This window comes from Melopsittacus undulatus, chromosome 3 (assembly GCF_012275295.1).
Source record: "Melopsittacus undulatus isolate bMelUnd1 chromosome 3, bMelUnd1.mat.Z, whole genome shotgun sequence".
NCBI lineage: Eukaryota > Metazoa > Chordata > Aves > Psittaciformes > Psittaculidae > Melopsittacus > Melopsittacus undulatus.
In genome coordinates this window covers 19,434,120-19,457,444 of record NC_047529.1, presented here as the reverse complement: position 1 = coordinate 19,457,444, position 23,325 = coordinate 19,434,120, and the positions used below count along the sequence as shown (strand labels likewise).

Here is a 23,325-nt window from a genome sequence, read left to right as displayed (position 1 = left end):
CCTACTTGAAAAGTGACATGGCTAGTTGTAGGCAATCCAAGGAGATTCTTGGAGTGCACTGAGGATAACTTCTTGAGACAGGTAATAGCCCTACCACAGGGAATGCTATACTGGACCTGATGCTCACAAATGCAATTGGTGAAATCAAGACTGGAGGCAGCCTGGTCTGCAGTGATCATGAGATGACAGAGTTCACAGTCCTGAAGGATATGGATCAGGTGAAGAGTGAAGTCAGGATCCTGAATTTTCAGAAAGCAAAATTCCAGCTACTTAAGGAGCTAGTCAGTAACGCCCCCTGGGAAACTGCCCTCAGGGACAAGAGAACAGAACAGAGCTAGCAGGTCTTTAAGGACGTTTTCCATAGAGCACAAAAATTCTTGATCCCCAAGTGTAAGAAATCAGGAAAAGATGGCAAGAGACCATGCCTGAGGGATGGGATACCATCCAGAAGGACCTGGAGAAGTTTAAGAAGTGGGCCCATATGAACCTCATTAGGTTCAATAAGGCCGAGTGCAAAGTCCTGCACCCGGGTTTGAGAAATCTCTGGTATCAATACAGGTTGGGTGGCTTAAGGTATTGGGAGCAACTTTGTAGAGAAGGATTTGGGTATACTGGTGGATGAAAAGCTGGACATGAGCTGGCAGTGTGCGCTCACAGGCCAGAAAGCCAATCATCCTGGAATACATCCAAAGAAGTGTGACCAGCAGGTTGAGAGAGGTGATTCTGCCCATCTACTCCATTCTGGTGAGAATTTACCTGCAATGCTGCATTCAGCTCCGGAATCTTTAGCTCAGGAATGGCATAGTCCAGTTGGAAGGGGTCTAGAGGAGGGCCACAAAAATAATCAGCATGTCCTCACAGGAGCATCTCTCCTGTAAGGACATGGTGAGAGAGTTGTGTTTGTTCAGCCTGCAGAAGCTAAGATGAAAATAGGTTGAAAGTTTTGCAGCAGAACTCATCATAAAATTGGCTTTAAATTTCTAAGAGTGGAAAAGGTGAAGAGAGGAAAAGAAAGTAATATTGTGGCTGTTTTCTGCTCTCTTGGTAGCCACGTGTCAGAATTTGGGTGCCTTCTTTGCATACTACAACTGCAGAAAACTTCAGTTTGCTCATCTGAGGGTCAGGATTCTTGCATACTCCTGGAGCTGTTAGAGGAATCCTGGGTGCCACTGTAAACCCTGAGAAAACAGAAGAGGGTTGCAGAAATCTGGTGCTAGAGCAGCAGATCTCTGTGTATAATGACAGTGCAGCTGCATGAAGCTTTCGTCTTCCCATTTAAAATGAAAAGATATTAAAAATTTTTAAACATTGCCTAGGTAAGAATAAGCTTATATCTAAAAAGAGGTTCCAAAATGCAGGTTATGTAGTAATTTTTTAATGGGTAAACGTCTGTTTCAGTAACATACTGCTTCTCTTGAAAAACACACTTTGGAAGACACAGGGTACATCTTGCAGGCCACAGATAATGTTGTAAGAAAATTCATTCTACTGCTCCTTGCTGTTACATTTTTAACTTTGTCCTAATGATCTGGTTTGCATTTAGCAATCTTTTAAGTTTATACAGTGTAGTTGGAGCCTTATGAATGAAAACAAAATTATAACAATCATTTATAAGCTTGAGAGATACAGGCTGAAACTGTACAAGGTTTTGTCTCTGTCTTATAATGATAACTTATGACAATAGCTAAAATCACTTTTAGTTCTTTAAAACTGAAGGGAAATAGTAATTTACAATGTCATAGTTTGGATGAATGAACAACACTCTCAGAAGAAATCATCTAAATAAACTGATACATAGGCTGCTGGATGAGGCAAACAATCTTAAAATTGCTTTCTAAAACAAAATATATCTTTGCATTTTGTCCCAGATTTAAGTTGCAGTGATTTGTATAGAGTTTGTTCATTTTACATTTACTGTTATTTGCCTTTCTGAGTAAATTCAATGTACTGATAGCACATTGTAAAGTGCTACTTACAAAGCTTTGCTGACATAAAAGTAATAAAAAGAAGCATGCTGTGAGAGCAGTGATTCATTGAGAACAGTCAGCACCTTGCTTCTGGTGTAGATTAGAACTTTGCTGTGAGCTGAGCAAGCAAAACCCTCTTTCAGTTACAGACTAACAGGATGCCACTTTCTGGATTTCTCTCAGTTATGTCTACCAAGCAATTAAATGTGGTCTGTAGTCTGGGTTCAGGTTATCTCTGCCTTACACCTATTGCAGTGACTTACAATACCACATTTGAAAGTGTATGAAAATCACTAGAAACTGAGAGCTTGAATGAGTTTGATTCAGCAGCTTCCTTATTCCTCCTTTTTCTTTCACAGCACTGGGCTTCTTAGAAGAGGTAATCTCCTGCTTGTTAGACTTTTTAGAGATGAAGGGTACCTGAATCATCATGTTAGAGGAAAAGAGAGTCAGAGATCATCTCCTCAATTCCTATCACAATTAAAAACTCTCTTGTTTCTAATGATCAGAGAAATTAGTGAATACACACAAGAAAGTGAGGTGGGAGTGATGGGCTTAGAACAGACAGGGTTTGATCCTAAAGCTGGCACTAGAGATATACTATCATGATTTTTCTGCTTTCATAGCACCTTCCCAAATAATTCCCAGGTGCAAATTAGGCTTTGGATATGGATATTTTATTTTAGAGGCTAAAAATGTAAAATGCCATGGTTATTCTTAGATTACCCCAACTGGTCTCTGTGACAGAAAATTAACACTGGAAATATTTAATTCATTAGAATGGATGCAGATTAGGAGTTGCCAATGAATTCTGTATGGACCTTTACACTACAAAAAGTTCATCAGAGAAAGGGCTCCCTCTCCAGCTCTCCTTGAGGTACTAGGAAAATACACATGCAAACCAATTTAATGTTCAAAACTGTTTACATCTGAAATTGTGGCTATTCAGAATAATAATGGGAAGAGGGTGGTCAGCCAGCTGGCTCACTGCTCCTGAGCCAAAAACACATCCCCAAGAAAAAACACAAAATGTTCCTTATGTATTGTTTTAAGTCTATGATGAGTTCAGCCAGTGTAATAATTAAGTGAAAAGCTTAATTATACCCTCTTGGGACAGACTACTGAAGGTCAGGTTTCAGATACATTAATGAGCTGCTAAATGCTGCTGACTAGGAAAGAATTTTTCTAAGGCCTGCACAAACCCAGTCATAGAATCATAGAATAGTTAGGGTTGGAAAGGACCTTAAAATCATCAAGTTCCAGCCCCCCTGCCATGGGCAGGGACACCTCACACTAAACCATATCACCCAAGGCTTCGTCCAACCTGGCCTTCAACACCACCAGGGATGGAGCATTCACAACCTCCCTGGGCAACCCATTCCAGTGCCTCACCACCCTTACAGTAAAGAAATTCTTCCTTATATCCAATCTAAACTTCCTCTGTTTAAGTTTGACCCCATTACCCCTTCTTCTATCACTACAGTCCCTAACGAAGAGTCCCTCCCCAGCATCCCTATAACACCCCTTCAGATACTGGAAGGCTGCTATGAGGTCTCCATGCAGCCTTCTCTTCTCCATGCTGAACAGCCCCAACTTTCTCAGTCTGTCTTCATATAGGAGGTGCTCCAGTCCCCTGATCATCCTCGTGGCCCTCCTCTGGACTTGTTCCAACAGTTCCATGTCCTTTTTATGTTGAGGACACCAGAACTGCACACAATACTCCAAGTGAGGTCTCACAAGAGCAGAGTAGAGGGGCAGGATCACCTCCTTCAGCCTGCTGGTCACACTCCTTTTGATGCAGCCCAGGATACGGTTGCTTTCTGGGCTGCAAGCACACACTGAAGCCGGCTCATGTTCATTTTCTCATCTACCAACACCCCCACATTCTTCTCTGCAGGGCTGCTCTGAATCTCTTCTCTGCCCAACCTGTAGCTGTGCTTGGGCTTGCTTCTACCCAGGTGTAGGACCTTGCACTTGTCATAGTTAAACTTCCTAAGACTGGCATCAGCCCACCTCACAAGTGTGTCAGGGTCCCTCTGGATGGCATTCCTTCCCTCCAGCATATCAACAGAACCACACAGCTTGGTCTCATCAGCAAACTTTCTGAGGGTGCACTCAACCCCACTGTCCATGTCAGTGACAAAGATGTTGAACAAGACCAGTCCCAACACCGATACTTGAGGGACACCACTTGTTACTGGTCTCCAGCCGGACACTGAACTGTTGACCAAACAACTCTTTGCATGCGGCCATCCAGCCAGTTTTTTATGCACCGAGTGGTCCACCTATCAAATTGACGTCTCTCCAATTTACAGAATCACAGAATCCCGCGGGTTGGAAGGGACCTCAAAAGATCATCTAGTCCAATTCCCCTGCAAGAGCAGGGTAACCTAGAGTACATCACACAGGAACTTGTCCAGGCAGGCCTTGAACATCTCCAACGCAGGAGACTCCACAACCCCCCTGGGCAACCTGTTCCAGTGCTCTGTCACTCTTATAGTAAAGAAGTTCTTCCTGATATTAACGTGGAACCTCCTATGCTCCAGTTTACACCCATTGCCACTTGTCCTATCACTGGATAGGATAAAAAAAACCTGACACCCACCTTTTACATATTTGTAAACATTGATGAGGTCACCCCTCAGTCTCCTCTTCTCCAAGCTAAAGAGACCCAGCTCCCTCAGCCTCTCCTCATAAGGGAGATGTTCCACTCCCTTCATCATCTTTGTGGCTCTGCACTGGACTCTTTCAAGCAATTCCCTGTCCTTCTTGAACTGTGGGGCCCAGAACTGGACGCAATATTCCAGATGCGGCCTCACCAAGGCAGAGTAGAGGGTGAGGAGAACCTCTCTTGCCCTACTAACCACACCCTTTCTAATGCGCCCTAGGATGCCATTTGCCTTCTTGGCCACAAGGGCACATTGCTGGCTCATGGTCATCCTCCTATCCACCAGGACCCCCAGGTCCCTTTCCCCTTCACTACTTTCCAGCAGGTCAACCCCCAACCTGTACTGGTACATGGGGTTGTTCTTCCCCAGATGGAAGACTCTACACTTGCCCTTGTTGAATTTCATCAAGTTTCTCCCTGCCCAACTCTCCAGCCTGTCCAGATCTCTCTGAATGGCAACACAGCCTTCTGGTGTGTCAGCCACTCCTCCCAGTTTAGTGTCATCAGCGAACTTGCTGAGGGTACACTCAGTTCCTCATCCAGGTCGTTGATGAAAATATTAAACAGCACCGGTCCCAGCACCAACCCCTGAGGGACTCCACTAGTCACAGACCTCCAGTTAGATTCTGCCCCATTTACCAGAACTCTCTGCCTTCTTCCTTTCAACTAGTTCTTGATCCACCTCACTACCTGATCATCAAGCCCACACTTCCTTAGTTTATCTATGAGGATGCTGTGGGAGACAGCATCAAATGCCTTACTGAAATCAAGAAAAAACATGTCTACCACTCTACCATCATCCCTCCACTTAGTTACTTCCTCATAGAATGCTATAAGGTTGGTCAAACATGACTTCCCCCTCATAAAAACATATTGGCTGGTCTTAATGACCCCCTCATCCTTGATATGTCTAGAGATGGTGTCAAGAACAAGTTGTTCCATCACCTTTCCAGGGATGGAGGTAAGGGTGACTGGTCTATAATTACCCGGGTCCTCCTTCTTGCCCTTCTTATAGACTGGTGTGACATTTGCCATCCTCCAATCCTCAGGCACCTCTCCCGTTTCCCACAATTTACCAAAGATGATGGAGAGTGGCCTAGCAATGACCTCCACCAGCTCCCTCAGCACCTGTGGGTGTATTCCATCCGGACCCATCGATTTATAGATATCCAGATTGCATAGTTGATCCCTAACCCAATCCTCATCTACCAAAGCAAACTCCTCTTTTGTCCTGACTCCTTCTGGGGCTATAGGAATCTGGGGCCCCTGGGGAGAGTCTGCAGGAGTAAAGACAGAGGCAAAGAAGGCATTCAGCACCTCTGCCTTCTTTATGTTCTCTGTCTCCAGGGCACCCACCTCATTCAACAGTGGGCCTATATTGCCTCTTGTGTTAGTTTTATTCGCTATGCATTTGAAGAAGCCCTTTCTATTGTCCTTACCCGACTAGCAAGATTAAGTCCCAAGGAGACCTTAGCTGTCCTAATTGCCTCCCTACATCCTCTAACAACTGTCCTATATTCCTCCCAGGTGGCCAGCCCCTCCTTCCATAACCCATAGATTCTCTTTCTCCACGAGTTTGCCCAGCAGCTCCTTGTTTAACCACACTGGTCTCCTAGCTCCCTTGATTTCCTACCCATTGGGACACTCTGATCCTGAGCTTGGAAGAAGTGGTCCTTGAATGCTGACCAACTATCTTGAGCCCCTTTACCACCTAGTACCCTTTCCCATTAGACTTCCGTTAGCAGTTGATTGAAGAGGCCAAAGTTGGCCCTTCGGAAATCCAGAACTAAGACCTTGATATGTATTCTATTCCTCCCACACAGGATCCTAAACTCCACCATCTCATGGTCACTGCAGCCAAGGCTGCCACTGACCATCACCACTTCAACCAGATCCTCCTTGTTGGTGAGTACTAAATCTAGCAGCGCTCCTCTCCTAGTTGGTTTGTCCACCATTTGCATTAAGAAGTTATCATCAATGCACTGGAGGAACCTCCTAGACTGTGAATGATTTGCTGTGTGAGTCTTCCAGCAAATATTGGGGTAGTTAAAATCCCCCATGAGGACCAAGGCATGTAGTCGTGAGGCTGCTTTCAGTTGCCTGTAGAAAGCCTCATCAACTCCTTTTTCCTGATCAGGAAGTCTGTAATAGACCCCCACAACTCTATCACCCGTACCAGTCTGTCCCTTAATTTGTACCCACAGACATTCCACTTGCTCCTCATCTGCCCCCGGACAGAACTCAATACATTCTAGTTGCTCTCTCACATAAAGAGCAACTCCACCACCTCGCTTTGCTGACCTATCTTTCCTAAAAAGGACATAGCCATCCATGAGCACATTCCAGTCATGTGAGCTGTCCCACCATGTCTATAATTGCCACTAGATCATAACCTTTAGACCACGCACAGACTTCTAACTCCTCCTGTTTATTCCCCATGCTGCGTGCATTGGTGTACAGGCATTTCAGGGAGCGAGCAGAGCACGCTGATAGCACCCCTGGGAGCCAGGAGGCCTTCTGGTCTTCATTAATACTAGAACAATGCCCCACTAGTTCAAGCCCAGCTACAACCCCCTCTCACTTTGAATCTAACCTGAAGCTCTGTGAGTTAGCTCTGCTCTTGCCCTAGCACCCTTTTCCCCTTGTGGGACAGGGTCTAAACTATCCTTTCCCACAAATGAAACAATAGATTGATAGTCCTCCTTAATCTGCCATCCTTCAAGCCCTAACATGTTTCTCTTGGGCTTGTCCCTAACAGGCCCAGTTAAATCCCCTCCCCCCTTCATATCTAGTTTAAATCCCTGTCAATAAGCCCTGCTAACTCCTGCCCCAAAAACGTTTTCCCCCTCTGGGACTGGTGTATCCTACCTGCCACCAGCAAACCAGGTGTCTCATATAGCAGCCCATGATTGAAAAACCCAAACCCCTGACTTTGGCACCAGTCACGTAGCCATACATTAATCTGCAGACTCTTCCTATTTATCTCTTCACCCTTGCTGGAAACAGGTATGGAGGCAAACACCACTTGTGCTCCAGATCCTTTAACCAGCTGTCCCAGGGCCCTGAAGTCTCTCTTCATTGCCCTTGCCCTCCTTGTAATAATTTCATCACTGCCAACCTGAAAAACCAGCAGTGGATAGTAGTCAGAGGGCTGCACCAGATCAGAGAGATTCCTTTTAACATCTCTAATCTGAGCTCCAGGTAGGCAGCAGACTTCCCTGTGGGATGGATCTGGTCAACAAATGGGCCCGTCTGTTCCCACCACAATTACTCTTCTTTTCTTCTTGGCTGGGGAAGTTCTAAGGCATGGGGGTGAGTGACAAGCCCTAGGTGGCTCACTAGATAGATGTACCTCTCCATCTCCATTTATCTGGCCCTGTAGTTCCAAGACCTCATACCTGTTATTCAAGGGCAACTGGGAGGGAGGAAGGGATTGTGAGGGTTTTCGCTTACCTCTCCGAGGAGGGACCACACTCCATACATCTTTGTCCCTTAAGTTCACTCCTTCTGTCTGATGGTAGGAGGGAAGGGGATCCATCACTTGTTCAACCACTTCCCTCTGCCCCTGCCTTAGGGTGTGGCTCCACCAATCTATTTCACTTTCGCATTCCCTGATGGCTCTCAACCTTCCTACCTCCTCCCTCAGTTCAACCACCTGCCTGAGCAGATCATTTATTTGCTCACAGCGAAAACAAGCAGTGTCACTGGCTCCCTCCAACACAAGTGCCAGGCTCAGGCATTCGCTGCAGCCAGAGACCTGCATGGCCACATGTCTGCAGGAAGGCTCAGTCTGGATACCCACATTATTACTCACTACAGCTTTTGACTGTGTTGTAACCGTGATCTATCTGGTCGATCGATCCTTCTACGTCTCTACACACAAACAAGCACTCCTTCCTCCTCCTGCACTCCAGGCGAGTCCTCTTGATGAGGCAGTTATCCCACTCTCCTGCCCGCATGAACTGCCGCGCAAACTGCCTCAACCCGCTCTGTTTGCCCACTCTGTTTGCCTGCTCTGGTCACCGTGCTCCCTGGGCAGGTTTTTAACCACTCACAGTTGGTGTCACTCCTCCTGGCTTCGCCCCTGGTGAGTCAGCCCCTCGTGTAGGCTGAGCTGCCGGCTTCTGGGCAAGTCCTGTCGAGGACTTGAGGCTCCCTCCTCAGTGGCTCTTGTCGCTCTGTGGTGAGGCTCCTGGACGCTGATCTTCCCCCGCTTCGCTCCGGTGTTACAGGTGTCCTCTCTCAAGCTACTCCCCTCAGCAACTTTAGAGACAAGGATGTCATGTGGGACAGTGTCAGACGCTTTGCACAAGTCCAGGTAGATGACATCAGCTGGTACACCCCTGTCCATCAGTTCTGTAGCCCTGTCATAGAAGGCCACCAAATTAGTCAGGCAGGATTTCCCCTTAGTGAAGCCATGCTGGCTGTCACCAAGAACCTTGTTGTTTTTCATGTGCCTCAGCATGCCTTCCAGGAGAATCTGCTCAAAGATTTTGCCAGGAACAGAGGTGAGACTGAGTGGTCTGTAATTCCCCTGGTCATCCATTTTCCCTTTCTTGAAAATGGGGGTGATATTTCCCTTTTTCCAGTCATCAATAAACTGCTAACAAACAGATTAGGCAGTCGATTGGAATTAGACATTTTGCAATCCTATAACACAAATGTGGATTCCTCAAGTCTCCTCTTGACAAGTACTTTAAAACCACCCCAAAAATGAATGCTATCAGAATTGCTTAAAAGCCCCTTTTGCATTGCAATATTGCAGCAAATCACAAGTAAACAATTCCCTGTTAACCTGTTATTTCAAATATAGACTGAAAAGACAACAGGCATGTTGTGCAATTCTATTTTTACAGAGCAGAATCAAATCTAGACAGTGCTGTCCCTTCGGAGAAGGCGGGGAGCTATCGGTTCATCATGTAGGAGGTGTCGCCAGCTCTTTATGCTGTAACAGTGTGCCTCCTTCAGGATCCGGTTGATCTGGACGTAAGGACCTTGGCTTATTGCACACTGCTCCTGGAAGGACTCAGAGGAGAAAGGGCTGGATCCCTCAGTGATGGGGTTTAGGCTGGTTTCTGCACCGCACGCTCTGTCAGGGCTGTTGATGCCACTGCTACTACAGCTGCTGCTGCTGACGCTGTCACTGCTGGAAGACTTTCCTATTTCAGGCTCACATTCAGTCCAATGGAGTGGCATAAATCCATCAAATGCTTTCTTGGCATTCATCTCTTCTGATACTGCCAACCCCTGGAAAGCTCTGCAGAGCTCAGTGTCCCAAGTTTCTTGAGGGACAGCACTCCGGGTACTATGCTTTCTCTGGGGAATGTCATCATCACCATCTTCACTGACAATCCACCACCTCTTCTTCTGTCTCGCTTCCTGCTTGCTCAGCTGCCGGCAGCTCATGGCAGGCCACGCTGTGCTGTGCGGGATGGTTGGAGTACAGCCTGGTCCCTGCTCAGTGTGGCCTGGCCCTGGCCTGCCCCTGCCCACCGCCCACCGCTGAGGCGACGCATACCCCACCCGGCTCCGACCGCCGTCATATTTCTAATGTCAGCACTGGGCATATCATATGTCTGTGGGAGTTTTGCCATGAAAAGAAAGCTCATCTTGTCCTTTATGTGCAACCATTTCACCAGGTTTTATGAGAAGCAGCTTGAAGACAAGGCCATGCACCACAAAACTGGGAAAGGGTTTGATGGCCTAATTGCAGGTCTACAGGGAGTCCCCTGGCCAGTGATTTAGAGGGAGAACTGGAGATATGCCGGAAGGAGGCCTTTTCTGGTGACAGTCCTGCCTCTTGAAAAGGCTGAAAAGCAACAAGGGAAGGAGTCTAGGGCTTGTGGAAAATGCAGCAGTTATGCTATCTTCAGAATTGGGAAGCAACATATTTTAATGGATGCCTATTAGCTTGCACAGTTTACTTCTGTGTCTTGGTCTAACACCCAAGTTATGAATCCCCAGGGTATGGCATATGCATATATTGAATGATATCAGGCTTTAAGTATATATTGCCATAAAAGTCCTGGGTTACATGAGAACAGCAAGGCCTGGTCAATGACAAGTGCACACTGATGGATCCCAGTAATATTTTAAAACTAGATTTCTTTTTGGCTCAATTTCCCTGGCAAAAAAAAAAACGATGTAATACCCTTAACAGTGTCACAGAGGTCATGATATTCATAAATGTACATAGAGGATGTAGGAATGAACACAGGCACTGCCATATCGACCCATGGCAATATAGTTAAACAGATAGTTAATCTGTAATCAGTGCTGTGTACAAATGATAAGGGTAAATAGGACCTGAGACCATGAAGTGAATGAGGAATGTATCAGTTTAAAGACAGGTTTCCAAATGTTATAACAATAAGAATAAAGTCAAAATCACAAGTACCAGAGTTAAGGGCAGGAAGACTTGCACAGTTTTAATTCATTCTTCACATGCATATGGATTTTAATGCAGTCAGCCCCAATTACACAGAAGGATGTAAAATCATTCAGACTGATTCAGGCTAAAGAGTTTATCTATCTCAGTATCTTATCTCTGGCAGTAGCCAATGGCACATGCTTTAAAAATGAGGCTTTCAACAGGTTAATTACACTGTAAAGTCATCCTTTTTCAAAACATTCCCCTTGGCTCCATCTGCTACTTGGCTTTCTGGCTCTCACATCTAAATGTGTTGCTTCTGACTTTAATGACCCTTTCCATGCAGTCTTCCTCCATGAATGCATGAAAGTCCTCTTAACCTCCTGAATGGTCCATATTAGTGTTACAGGTCTTTGAACAATTGTCATGCAAGTCTAGCAGTCATAGCAGCTGGCACAGCATCAATATGTTTCAGTTGTAACTTTTTTATAGAGCTGCATAAAGAAACATAAGAAATAGGGTTTTATTTCAGTCATTTCAATAAGCCATTTCTTCTTTCTTTGGTTCATATTGCTTTTCACTCTTTGTCTAATGAAAGGAAGCTCTTAGATCCAAGGATAGCCTTTTGCCCATGCAGAGGCATGCTGAGGACCATTATAACTACTTGGCAGCTTGGCTGAATTAATATCTGCATCTACAGCATTCCCTGGCACTGCTGTTTGATAAATGGAATAAATGTAACCTAATATCTTGGATCTGCAACATGCAATCTCCAGGCTAGACTTTAGGGACAAACTGGGAATATGGGAGAGGGATGCTGCTCCCCCATAACATTACTGAGTGAGCAGCACAGCTTGTGTATCTCAACGTAGGGCAGCAGTCACATTGCTGCATCAGCTGCTTGGCAGCAGCCAAAAGGGAAGACACTTCCCAGCTCGAGCAGTCCCACTTGTGGGATGACCTGAACCAGAGCTATAGTGCTGCAGCACTGCAGCCGGGCACAGGCAGCCCAGAGCTGAAGTGCACAGAACACCTCCTTCCTGGTCTTGACAAGGGCAGCAGAGCAGCCTTCCTCCACATCCTTGTGCAATGCAGAACCTGGGCTTTTGGGGAATGAAAGGAAGATTTAATACCTATTTAACAAACTGCTGAGTGAGTCCCCCTTATTTCCTTTACTCCCAGCTAATGGAAGCAAAAAACTAATGTTGCCTCCTGCTCTGCCTTGACACCCCTGTTCTGAAGTAAACAGATGTCAGCAAGTCCTGCATTAACAGCACTGTTAAAAATATCACAGTGTCAGCAGATGAGTCCATTCTTTTTGGTCTAGAGCTATCTCTTCATTGCTGAAGAACTGTGGTTTTACAAGAAGATATGTAGTTTAGACGGAAACCTCAGTGGCTGCATGAAGAGCAGGTATGTTATGCTCTGCACCTTAGTGTTCACCAGCTGGAGTAATTTCCAGATAGAAGGTATTAGAGAAAGAATGGATTTAACCTGCATTAACTATCAAGATAGAAGTTAGCCCTGCTTTTCTCAACTAGGGAACCAATTGAAAATGGGCTGCCTCAGACAGGATGCAGCAGTTGTGCAAACCCCATGAACCAAGCTAATCACAGGACCAGATCTTCAGTCACTGGGAAAGAATGGTGCCTCATTAGGCTGTTGAGATGTGTGGGGAATATCAGACAGACTATATCCCTTTCAAAGGGAGATAGATGCCCTCAAAGTTTGGTCAGACAGATGACTAGATTCACTGGCAAAGTGAAGGGTGGACTTTTTCCTGCTTATTACTTGTTACACTCTGGCATCCAGATTATGCGGACAATTGTGTCTTGTCACCAAAAGATAAAAGTTTTTCGCTTTCATAACTAGGTCCCACCACTGTAAATGTTATGCAATTTGCTCATGGATAATTCCAAAACTGGTCCCATTCTCTTCAAATGCACTTGTGCTCTCTTCATTTGCTCAAGCTTGCGAATGCACCAGTCATTTTTCAGACACACATACTTTCACACCTTTTATTTGTTTCTCCACTTCTATTTTCTTCTCCAAATATGAACTGTTTTATTGGTTTTCTGTGAAGAATCCACAGTTGGTTTCTCTCCGCTAGAAAGCAGCAAATGACTAAATTCACTGTTTGTGTAATAATTCAAGTATAGATTTTTTTTTTTTTCAAAATGACAGAATCCACGCTTGATAAAATCATTTTTGCTTTTTGGGGACTCACTTATTCACTTATTCATCTGATTTTCCTTCGGATGTTACTAGATTATCAAATCCAGGTTAAAAACAAAGCATTCTGATCAGTGTCACAAGTCTATCCTATGCTTTTAGCATCTATTAATATATAATCAGTTCATTAATAGCTTGATCTAAATTAATTCCTTGTCTTCTATATGTCACTTAAACTCCCATCAGTGAATAGTCATTTCCATATGAGCAGTCCTTGTTTACAATGTTCATTAAAAGGCTTAGATGAGAAACAGCGAAAAGCGTTTTAATTCATTGCTAAGCACAGCAGAAAACTAAGCAGGATTCCAACTTTATATACAATTTGCAAGCAGTATATGTGAGCTCAAACATAAATCTCTCATAATGAGGTTTGCAGCCTGATGACTAATGACATCCTTTGAAACGTTCTCTGTTCAGCTCTGTTTCAATACATAGGGTGAGGGGTGTTGCTATTTAATATTTCAGTTCCTTCTAACAAGAAAAGGAGCTTCTAGGCATTAAAAACTGTAAAATTTGACCTTGAAATAAACTGTAGCAAACAAGCCTCCAATACAAGGTGTATTCAAGTGGTGTCAGCAGGGTTCAGTTAGAAACATGTTTGCACCTAGATCACCAGGTCTTTGGCTTGTCTCCAGCGCTTAACCCCAGTCTTCTACCCAGGGATGCTTTTGGCAAAGCTCTGGAAAGGCCTTGTCAATATGAAAATCCAAAATTGGTTAAGATGTAAAATCAGAGATGCCAAATTCATATTAGCATTAATTATTCTTAATTCAAATCAAGTTCCTATTACACTGGTCTCTGTGCAAACAAGGATAACAGTGTTTGCCTTGGAGTCTGAAAAATGAGAAACAAACTGATGGAAGATTCAGGATCTGCCAAAGGGATGTGACATGTAAGTAAATCATCACCTGGCAGTTTAGCCCAATTCCCTAGTTGCTTGCTCATGTATAGGCTTTTTATTTTTTTGGGGAAAAAAATTATTTTGAGGTGGATGGGAAAGAGTGAGAGAGAGGGCTGTCAAGGACTGTGAACCTGATTATGTGAAGAAAGCATGCAAAAGAAACCAAAAGAGACCAAAAGAGCAAGTGAACCATTGCTTTTCATCTGTGTTTCCCACAGACTGGCATTAATGTAAATTACAAATTGCAGCTCCTTAGGATCTTAGAAGTCGAATCAACACTGGGACTCTTCTATGACTGCTATATAGCTACATCATTTTCTTCTTCTACAGGCTTATGTATAGACTTCTTTCTGCAGTGGGAAGATTTAGGAAAATAGTGTGCAGATGGATGATATGATTATTCTTATGTAATTTTAGCAGTCTAAAAGTCAGGCTCCCAGGCTAAAAGTTTCAGCTCACTTTCCAACAGGTAAAAAGAAAGGCATTTTCACAGCTATAGCTGTGCTTGAGAAGTTGGCAGTATTTCATGGGGGTAGTGTCTGGTTGATACTGAGCTCTCCTGAAATACCATTACACAGCAAACACCAGACAGAATCAAATGTTTGCCACTCTCTCACTGCTTTTCAGCCTCAAACACTCACAGTGTTGCTATTTTCCAGGCTGCACTGAAATGCCCATAGCAAGACTAACTCTTTCACATTTTGGTCTTAGCAGCAATTCCCAGAATTATTTAAAAAGCCTTTTGAAGTGCTTATGCACTCCCTTGGAGCACACATGAAGGCATTGGTAGTAGTCTGTGTGTTTAACAGAAGAGCCCCATGATGCAGTTACTTTTTTAATGAGGTTCATGTTGTAATGGGGATGAACCAAAACTTGGGAGCTGAATGCCACTGATGTGTTCAGGCCTGCAGAGTGGCCATAAGTTGGCAGAAATCACATTATGGTTCACAAAATGGTTAAGGTTGGAAGAGACCATCTAGTTCAACCTCCCTGCTGAAGCAGGTTCACACAGAACTGGTTACACAGGAACAAGTCCAGGTGGATTTTGAAAATCTCCAGGAATGGAGACTCCACAGCCTCTTTGGGCAGCCTGTTCCAGTGCTCTGCAACCCTCAAAGTAAGGATCTTCCTCATATTCAGATGGAACTTTCAGTTTGTGCCCATTGCCCCTTATCCTGTTGTTGGCCACCACTGAAAAATATCTGACCCCGTCCTCTTGACACCCACCCTTAAGATACTTGTATGCAAACAGGCTGTTCTCTGCTGCCTTTATTCCCCAAGGCATTCATCCTAATTAGTCCAATTTTTATTTTTTAATTTCCTTGTCCACAGCATGGAGCTGGAAATAGATGATCTTTAAAGGTCCCTTTTAACCCAAATCATACCACGGTTCTATGAAAATATCATGCCCCATTTTAAAACAGTGCTCCAGATTATTCCTCTGTCATACTAGAGTAAGCAAAATTATTGTTTCCAAATTCTTATGTTATTACTGTTAATTCAGCTTCTTACATGTTGTAACAGAATGCATTTTACTTATTCTCTTTGAAGGTCCCCATATCCTCTAAACAATCTTCTGTCTCACTTCTTCTTCCTTTGTTATTTCTCACTATGAATTTCTTTCATTTGATCTCCTAACACAAAGTTCCTCGCATTTATCTTCATTAAATTTCATCTTATCGCTTTCTGACCACTTGTCCAAATTTAAAGTTCTGCTCTACAGAGGGCTTGAACTCCTCTTTAGTATAGCCTCTCACACAAATTCCATGTCTATATCATTAGTGGAAAATATCAAAAAGAAACAGGCCTTAGATGGACCTTTGATGTAATCTCTCTGAAAATGTCCCTGTGAAAACTGATATATCATTGGAAAGAACTTTATATTTGCACACTTTCAATCGGTTGAATATATATTTGCTATATTTTCCTCTAAACAGTATTCCCCTCATTTGCTTGTCCGAATATGAAGTACAATAGTATTAAAAACTTTCTGTCCTTATTCTCATTAGACTACTAGCTTTTCAAAACAAGAAATTAGATTGAGTTAAGGTTATTTAGTTTGATAAAACTATATCAGCTTTTTCTGACTACCTTCCTATCCTCTCAGTGATGGTATTCTATTATCTTTTGAGACAGATAAGAACTAAGCTGGTGGATATTAAGTTCTGCAGGTCATCTTCTTTCTCCTTTTTGAAGATAGGTACTATACTTGTTCTCCCTGTTCTTGGACCATCCCATCTGCATTCCTTCTCTTGCTAATTGTTCAGAGATTGCTTTGACTTAGCTTTTAATCAATTAATCTCCTGAGGTTCTTCCAGCTTGAATAAATTTAACTGTATTAAGTAATCTTTAATCTGTTTTTTCATTCTTCTCGTTTCTGTCCTTATCCTATTGAAACTTATTTTAAATGTCTGTTCATAATTACCTTTTTTGTTTTGAAATGTGAGGCAGAAAAAGCTTTATATATTTCTACCTTCTCTGCAGCCTCCTTTACTTGCTCTCGTAACCTCACAAGTACTAGAAAAAAAAATTCTGTTGTCTCCTTTCTTCTTAAGTAGTCATAGGCCATTGCCTGTCTGGCAAATAAAAAATTGCTGTACTTCATTCATGTCATGTTAGTTCCAGGGAAATTTGGCAGTTTTGACACAGAGCCAAAGACCCCATGAACCTTCCTAGAACTGGTCAGTGAACTTAACTCCACTTTCAGTGTTGTCATTGACATTAGTGATGAAGCTGAAGGAATAGAATTTTACAGAGTGTCTGTGGTGTCTGAATCATCAGAAATGTCAGAAAATGTTCAGAAAAAAAATGGATTTGTATCCTTGTTGGGAACGGGGAATAGACCTGCTTATCTGGGGAGAACAGCTAAGGCTGTCTGGAACACTTGGTATTGGAGCACTGATGTGGGAAAACCAGTCAGGCAAACACTTCTTCTTGTGAAAGCAAGAGAATTCCTGCTCTGTGTTTCCGAATTCCTGTATTTGTGTAATAGAGCTGGTTATCTGTAAAAGGGAGATAAGTGGAAATTTTAAATCTGTGTAATAATAACAATCATAAAAAAATCAGTGATGATTTTCATCCTCAAAGAAGCAAAAAATATCAAAATTTTGTTTCTTTAAGAACAGGTTCTATTAGAAAAAAATCTAGAGTTTAATTACAGTATTTTAGTTTTCAGTATCAACAGAAGCTCATGTATGCATGTTAGTGTATACTCTTGGGTAGTCTTTGCATACAAATAATCTTCACAATGAAACCTTTCTATTAATCATTATATACCTGCTATAGAATTAGTTGCACCCAGTATTCCTCACTGAGAATGTAATACTAAAATTTATAAATTAATAGCAATAAAAACATGCCAAAGATGAAACTATGCATATAATCTTACAGGTGGGCAGGTAAGTGAGATCATGGAATAAGAAAAGTCAATATTACTGTAAATTAATAGAGTTGGTAGAACATTGCTTCACCTATATTGGAAAGTGCCAGTCCAATGTAACTTAAACCATTTCTGCAAAAGTACTTATTTTCCTAAATTTCCAATCTATAAACATTACAATAATCCACATTATTTTAACATTTTCAAAATCTCTTATTTTTTATTTGAGTTTGACGATCATTTTTAGCTTTGATCTCTAACAAGAAACTCCCGCAGTTATCCTCTCTATACATTTACATGTATAACAGCAGCCTGCAAATAATGGACCCATTTCAGTGACATGGGGATAAATATCTCAGACACTACTACGATCTTGGGAGCTTTGTGGATATTCATGTCTACAAAGTAGAAAAAATCCCAGGTTAGTACCTCCTAGTGTTAATCTAGGATCTACTCCCTAATACCTAAGAGATAGAAGGCAGAACTCAACTATTTTGTATTTTATTGGTAACATCCACATGAACCTTAGCCAAGGAACACACACCTAGCTGGTGGACATTTGGCTGAGGACATTTAGATTGGATATTAGGAAAAAATTCTTCACCAAAAGTGTTGTCAAGCGCTGGCTAGAACACTTTGCCCAGCAAAGTGGTTGAGTCACCATCCCTGGAGGTAGAGAAAAGATGTGTATATGTAGTGTTAGGATATGATTTTGTGGTGGGGTTGGGAGTTGGACTCGATGATCTTAAAGGTCCTTGCCAATCTAATTGATTCTGTAATTCTTATCCCATTATATTAAGCCACACCAGGACATGGGCACTGGACGTGGTGACCACTCAGCCTTGTCTGTACCCTGCAGGATACTTGCATACTTGCTTTAAGCATAATATAAAACTGCATTCAAATCACTGGATTCTGCAGCTTTATTCAGCCCAAGGAGCCAATTCTTCCTACTTGATGGTGTGAAAGTGACTGTGCAAGACAGTCATGCCTTAAGAATTTGAACAGATTGACCCTAAATTTACCAGGGAGTTCAAGGTCCCTCCTGAACCAGGATGCTAATTCATAAGACAGCAGGCTTTTTGCTAACTGCAAGACTTCTGTAATATTGTACGCTTATCTTTCACCGGGGATGCTGATTTGCAGTAAAACAGGTAACGTTCACAGAACTTGACAGTTTATGCTGTCCAGAATAGCTGTTAAGTGTCTCCTTTGGGCAAAATAAGCAGCTGAAGGAATCCAAAGAATTAAAATCAAGACAAGCTCAACAATCTTTTTGTTCACTCTTATACAATTTATTATTTGCAAATCTCCTGTTGTCATATTTCTGTTATGTTACAAGAAAATTACGTTTGTGCATGCTGTGTTGCATACAATTCTTGTACTGCAGAGAATGAAGGCACACAGAGGCAGAGGCATCTGCAATCTGCTTCTACTTCTTTATTTGCTCAGTACTGTGTTTCCTTACATTGTCCAGAATTTTGTCAGGGCTTGATCCAAAGTGCAGAGAATGATAGAATCATAGAGATCTTCCCACTTTCTCAGCTGTGTTTTTTAATGTCAGTTTTTGTATTTTCCCCCAAATTGAAATTCTCTGATAGGAAATAAAAGAATATGGTTGTATATATACATATATATATATATATATATATATATATATATATATTCAACATATAAATTATATTAAAATGTTTACATAGTCTTTACTGATTAAACATTTTCTAGTAAGATTAGTTTCATCTTTATCATTCTGTCCCAAAGTTTAATACCTGTAGGACTGTGATTATGATTAATAAAATGAAAGTAAGCCTGTAGTAAGCTTTAATTTATTAAAAAATCATACCACTAAAATACTTCTCAGCTTGGAACACAAAGAACTTGTCATGGAGCACTGACCACATCTGACTCTTTTCAGAATGTCCTCTTGTGTGAGCTAAGGGGATTCCTTCTCATCCAAATGAGCTCTGAATACCTAAGAGAAAGAGAGACAGATGGAGACAAAATAATGAAAAAAAACCAAACCAAACTATGTGTTTTCTAGACAACTAATGTAGACCATGATTTGTCCAGTATTGTACTCTCCATCCTTACTACCAGCATGTCAAACTTTACAGAGTATGGAAACTTGTGTACTATCACTGAGGAGTTCCAATTTCACTCAATAGGTAGAGAACCATTATACAAATTATTCTGGTTATTTGTACTTAATGGCAGTGTATCTTTTCCTTTGTCTAGCATGAAGAACCAAGATGTCACTTTCTTGGTCACACCTGCTCATTTCTCAGATAATGCCTTCAATTCATACTCCCTGGAAGAAATTTTTGTTACTTGCATTTGCAAGTGTATGAAACTGAATCTTTTGAAAGATGTAGTAGGATACCACAAGAAATTTCATGAATGAGCCTCAGACTTGCACTAAACTGCGTGTTCTTTTATGTCCTATATATGCACTGCATATGAGAAATAATTCAATGTCTATTAAAATCAATGAGTGTCTTTTAAAGGTTATTTCATAATTTTATTTCTGAGCATGAAGAGTCTCAGAATATCAGCTATTAATTTAAGCAGCTGCGTATGAATTCTGGTATCTAGCTTTAGACAGACACCTCATCATTTTCCATTTGTTAAACTAGTTTCAAAATCATAATAAAATTTAGCTGACAAAATTTTTTGACTCCTAGAGGATGAAAAACCTTCCCAAATCTGGTGGATGGTAGGACCCCCTTTATATATGGTACATGTATGTACTTTGTTTTCTCATTCCAGGTCATGGAACCAAAGGAGTGTTTGAACTTCTTTCAGGATGGCGTCGAACCAGAGAGAATCTGCCATTCAAGGACAGAGTAGCAGATGCCTACTCAGATGTCATGGTCTCCTACACAATGACAAGCTCCTTGTATTTCATAGCCTTCGGCATGGGTGCAAGTCCTTTCACCAACATCGAAGCTGTAAAAGTCTTTTGCCAGAACATGTGTGTCTCCATCCTGTTGAACTACTTCTATATCTTCTCCTTCTTTGGCTCCTGCCTGGTCTTTGCTGGCCAATTGGAGCAGAACCGTTATCACAGCATCTTCTGCTGCAAAATCCCTTCAGCAGAATACCTGGACCGAAAACCTGTGTGGTTCCAGACCATGATGAACGATGGCCATCAGCATACTTCTCACCATGAGACTGACCCTTACCAGCATCACTTTATCCAGCATTTCCTCCGAGAGCATTACAATGAGTGGATTACCAACATATATGTCAAGCCATTTGTGGTGATACTTTATCTCATCTATGCCTCTTTCTCTTTTATGGGGTGCTTACAGATTAATGATGGAGCCAACATTATCAACCTTCTTGCCAGTGAGTCTCCAAGCGTCTCCTATGCCCTCATACAGCAAAAGTATTTCAGCAACTACAGCCCAGTGATAGGTTTTTACATTTATGAACCTCTTGAGTACTGGAACGGCACAGTGCAAGAAGACCTAAAAACACTAAGCCAGGGGTTCAATACAGTGTCCTGGATTGAACAGTATTACCAGTACCTTCGTGTGGGTAACATCAGTGCAACCAATAAAAGTGACTTTATCAGCATTCTCCAGAGCTCCTTTTTAAAAAAGCCAGAATTTCAGCACTTCAAAAATGACATTATTTTCTCCAAAGCTGGAGATGAGAACAATATAATTGCTTCTCGTTTGTACCTTGTAGCCAGGACTAGTGAAAACACACAGAGGGAGGCAGTAGAATTGTTAGAGAAGCTGAGACCCCTCTCTCTTATACAGAGCATCAAGTTCATTGTGTTCAACCCTACTTTCGTTTTCATGGACCATTATGGTTTATCAGTAACTATGCCTGTCCTGATTTCTGGTTTTGGCATCCTGCTGATGTTAATACTTACCTTTTTCCTGGTTATCCATCCTCTGGGAAATTTCTGGTTAATTCTCAGTGTCACCTCAATAGAGCTGGGTGTCCTTGGCTTGATGACCTTATGGAATGTAGACATGGATTGCATTTCTATATTGTGCCTTATCTACACTTTGAATTTTGCCATAGATCACTGTGCACCCCTGCTTTATACATTTGTACTAGCTACTGAGCACACCCGAACTCAGTGTATAAAGAACTCCCTTCAAGAGCATGGGACAGCCATTTTGCAGAACGTTTCTTCTTTCCTTATTGGGTTAGTCCCCCTTCTCTTTGTGCCTTCAAACTTGACCTTCACACTGTTCAAATGCTTGCTGCTTGCCGGCAGTTGCACACTTCTGCACTGTTTTGTTATTTTGCCCGTCTTTCTAACCTTTTTCCCACCTTCCAAAAAGCACCACAAGAAAAAGAAACGGGCCAAAAGGAAGGAACGAGAAGAAATCGAATGCATAGAGATTCAGGAGAATCCTGATCATGTTACAGCAGTCTGAAAGGCTTAGTAAAAAAATAGTATTTTCTCTTTTTAAAAAGCATTGCACAGAGATGCAGGGAAAATAGAGCAAAGATCTCAGCTGCTTGTGCTGGCCAGGTCTGACAAGGCAAAGGAAGATCAAGAAGGGGTATTCATGACACATCAAGGTGCAAACTTTTTTTAACAAAAATAATGAAAGTAAAATTAATCTCAAATGTTTCCTTTGGACCCTCATTCTTCACCAGGGAAGAGTCTGTTAGCCATTAAGTGTTCCTGAATCTCAAACTGTAGTCCTAATGGATATTGCTTGATCTGTCATACTGAAGTAAAGGTGAAAAAAAAAAAGAGTTACAATTAAGTAAAGAGTAGAGAAAAAGGCAGATTTTTTTGATAAAAATTGTCCAAAACCATTTCAAATGAGAAAAGGGAACAAGTCCAAGAAAGATAAAAAGAATGCCATGCTATTTTTTTCTTATTTTCTTGAAAAGCTGGTTAAGATGAAACCTATGCACTTGGGAAGTAGATGTGTAAAACAATCTAAGCCAAAGTACTTCCTGATTATGGACAACATGTGTTTCTGTAACACCACAATTAGAGTGTTATTGTGAGTATGGATGGCAAGGTTACACAGTTTAGAAGTAGAAGTACTGCTTATATCAGAGAAGAAATAATCATAGCCATTTTGAAATTTAACTCTTAATTTCTTTAAATGTAACACATTACTTTTATCCCACAATGTTACAGCTGGAAGTTAACACCATGCTTAAACATTTTTGGTAATTTTGAATTGTGAAATTCCCCTTGAAATAACAGATCTCACAAAACTAACGAAGGCCATCACTACTGCAGCAGCATTTGCAGAGTCTGCAGTGTAACCCTTCTGAATTCTAATTTCTCAGTGTTAACATTAAATACTGAATATTAATCAAGCAGGCACTTTAAATGTAATGATAGATTGCATATCACAGGAATAATGTGATCATGTAACAGCTGAGTCAGCTCTGGAGCACCTGCACAGTATTATCATTATATGTTCAGTCCAGTGGACGAAGGTATATGTTTGCTGGTACTTGCAATATGCTGCAGAAAGTGGGATTTTCCCCTTCTTTAAGCAAAACATCAGTCAAACACCTGCCACACACTAAAAGACCTTGTTCAGGTTTGCATGGGGATGAATCACCTCCTGGTTGTAAAAGGACAGATCGATCCCCTGTGGGAACAGGAGGGTGAAATGTCTTTGTTATTATTCTTCCTAAATATTTGAGTGTTGATTATCTGCAACATAAAGCTTTGTTATGGCAGTTGAAATTTCACAAGAGAGTGTGGTAAATCCGCAGTCACTATGTGACACTAGAAATTATATTGTAAAGAACTATGAATGACTTTCTTTGCTTTGTAAACTATACAGCTTAAAAGCCCGAGAGAAG

General features: G+C 41.9%; 1 protein-coding gene across 2 annotated transcripts in view; it reads left to right on the top strand.

The window, feature by feature from the left end:
• Window positions 1-21,917, top strand: part of PTCHD4 (patched domain containing 4) — an 86,740-nt gene extending 64,823 nt beyond the window's left edge. For both annotated transcript variants that reach the window (XM_005146434.2, XM_005146433.2), the window contains exon 3: window positions 20,284-21,917. In XM_005146434.2, the coding sequence (XP_005146491.1) occupies window positions 20,284-21,917 (1,634 nt within the window). The remainder of the gene's footprint in view (window positions 1-20,283) is intronic.
• The last annotated feature ends 1,408 nt before the right edge of the window (window positions 21,918-23,325 follow it).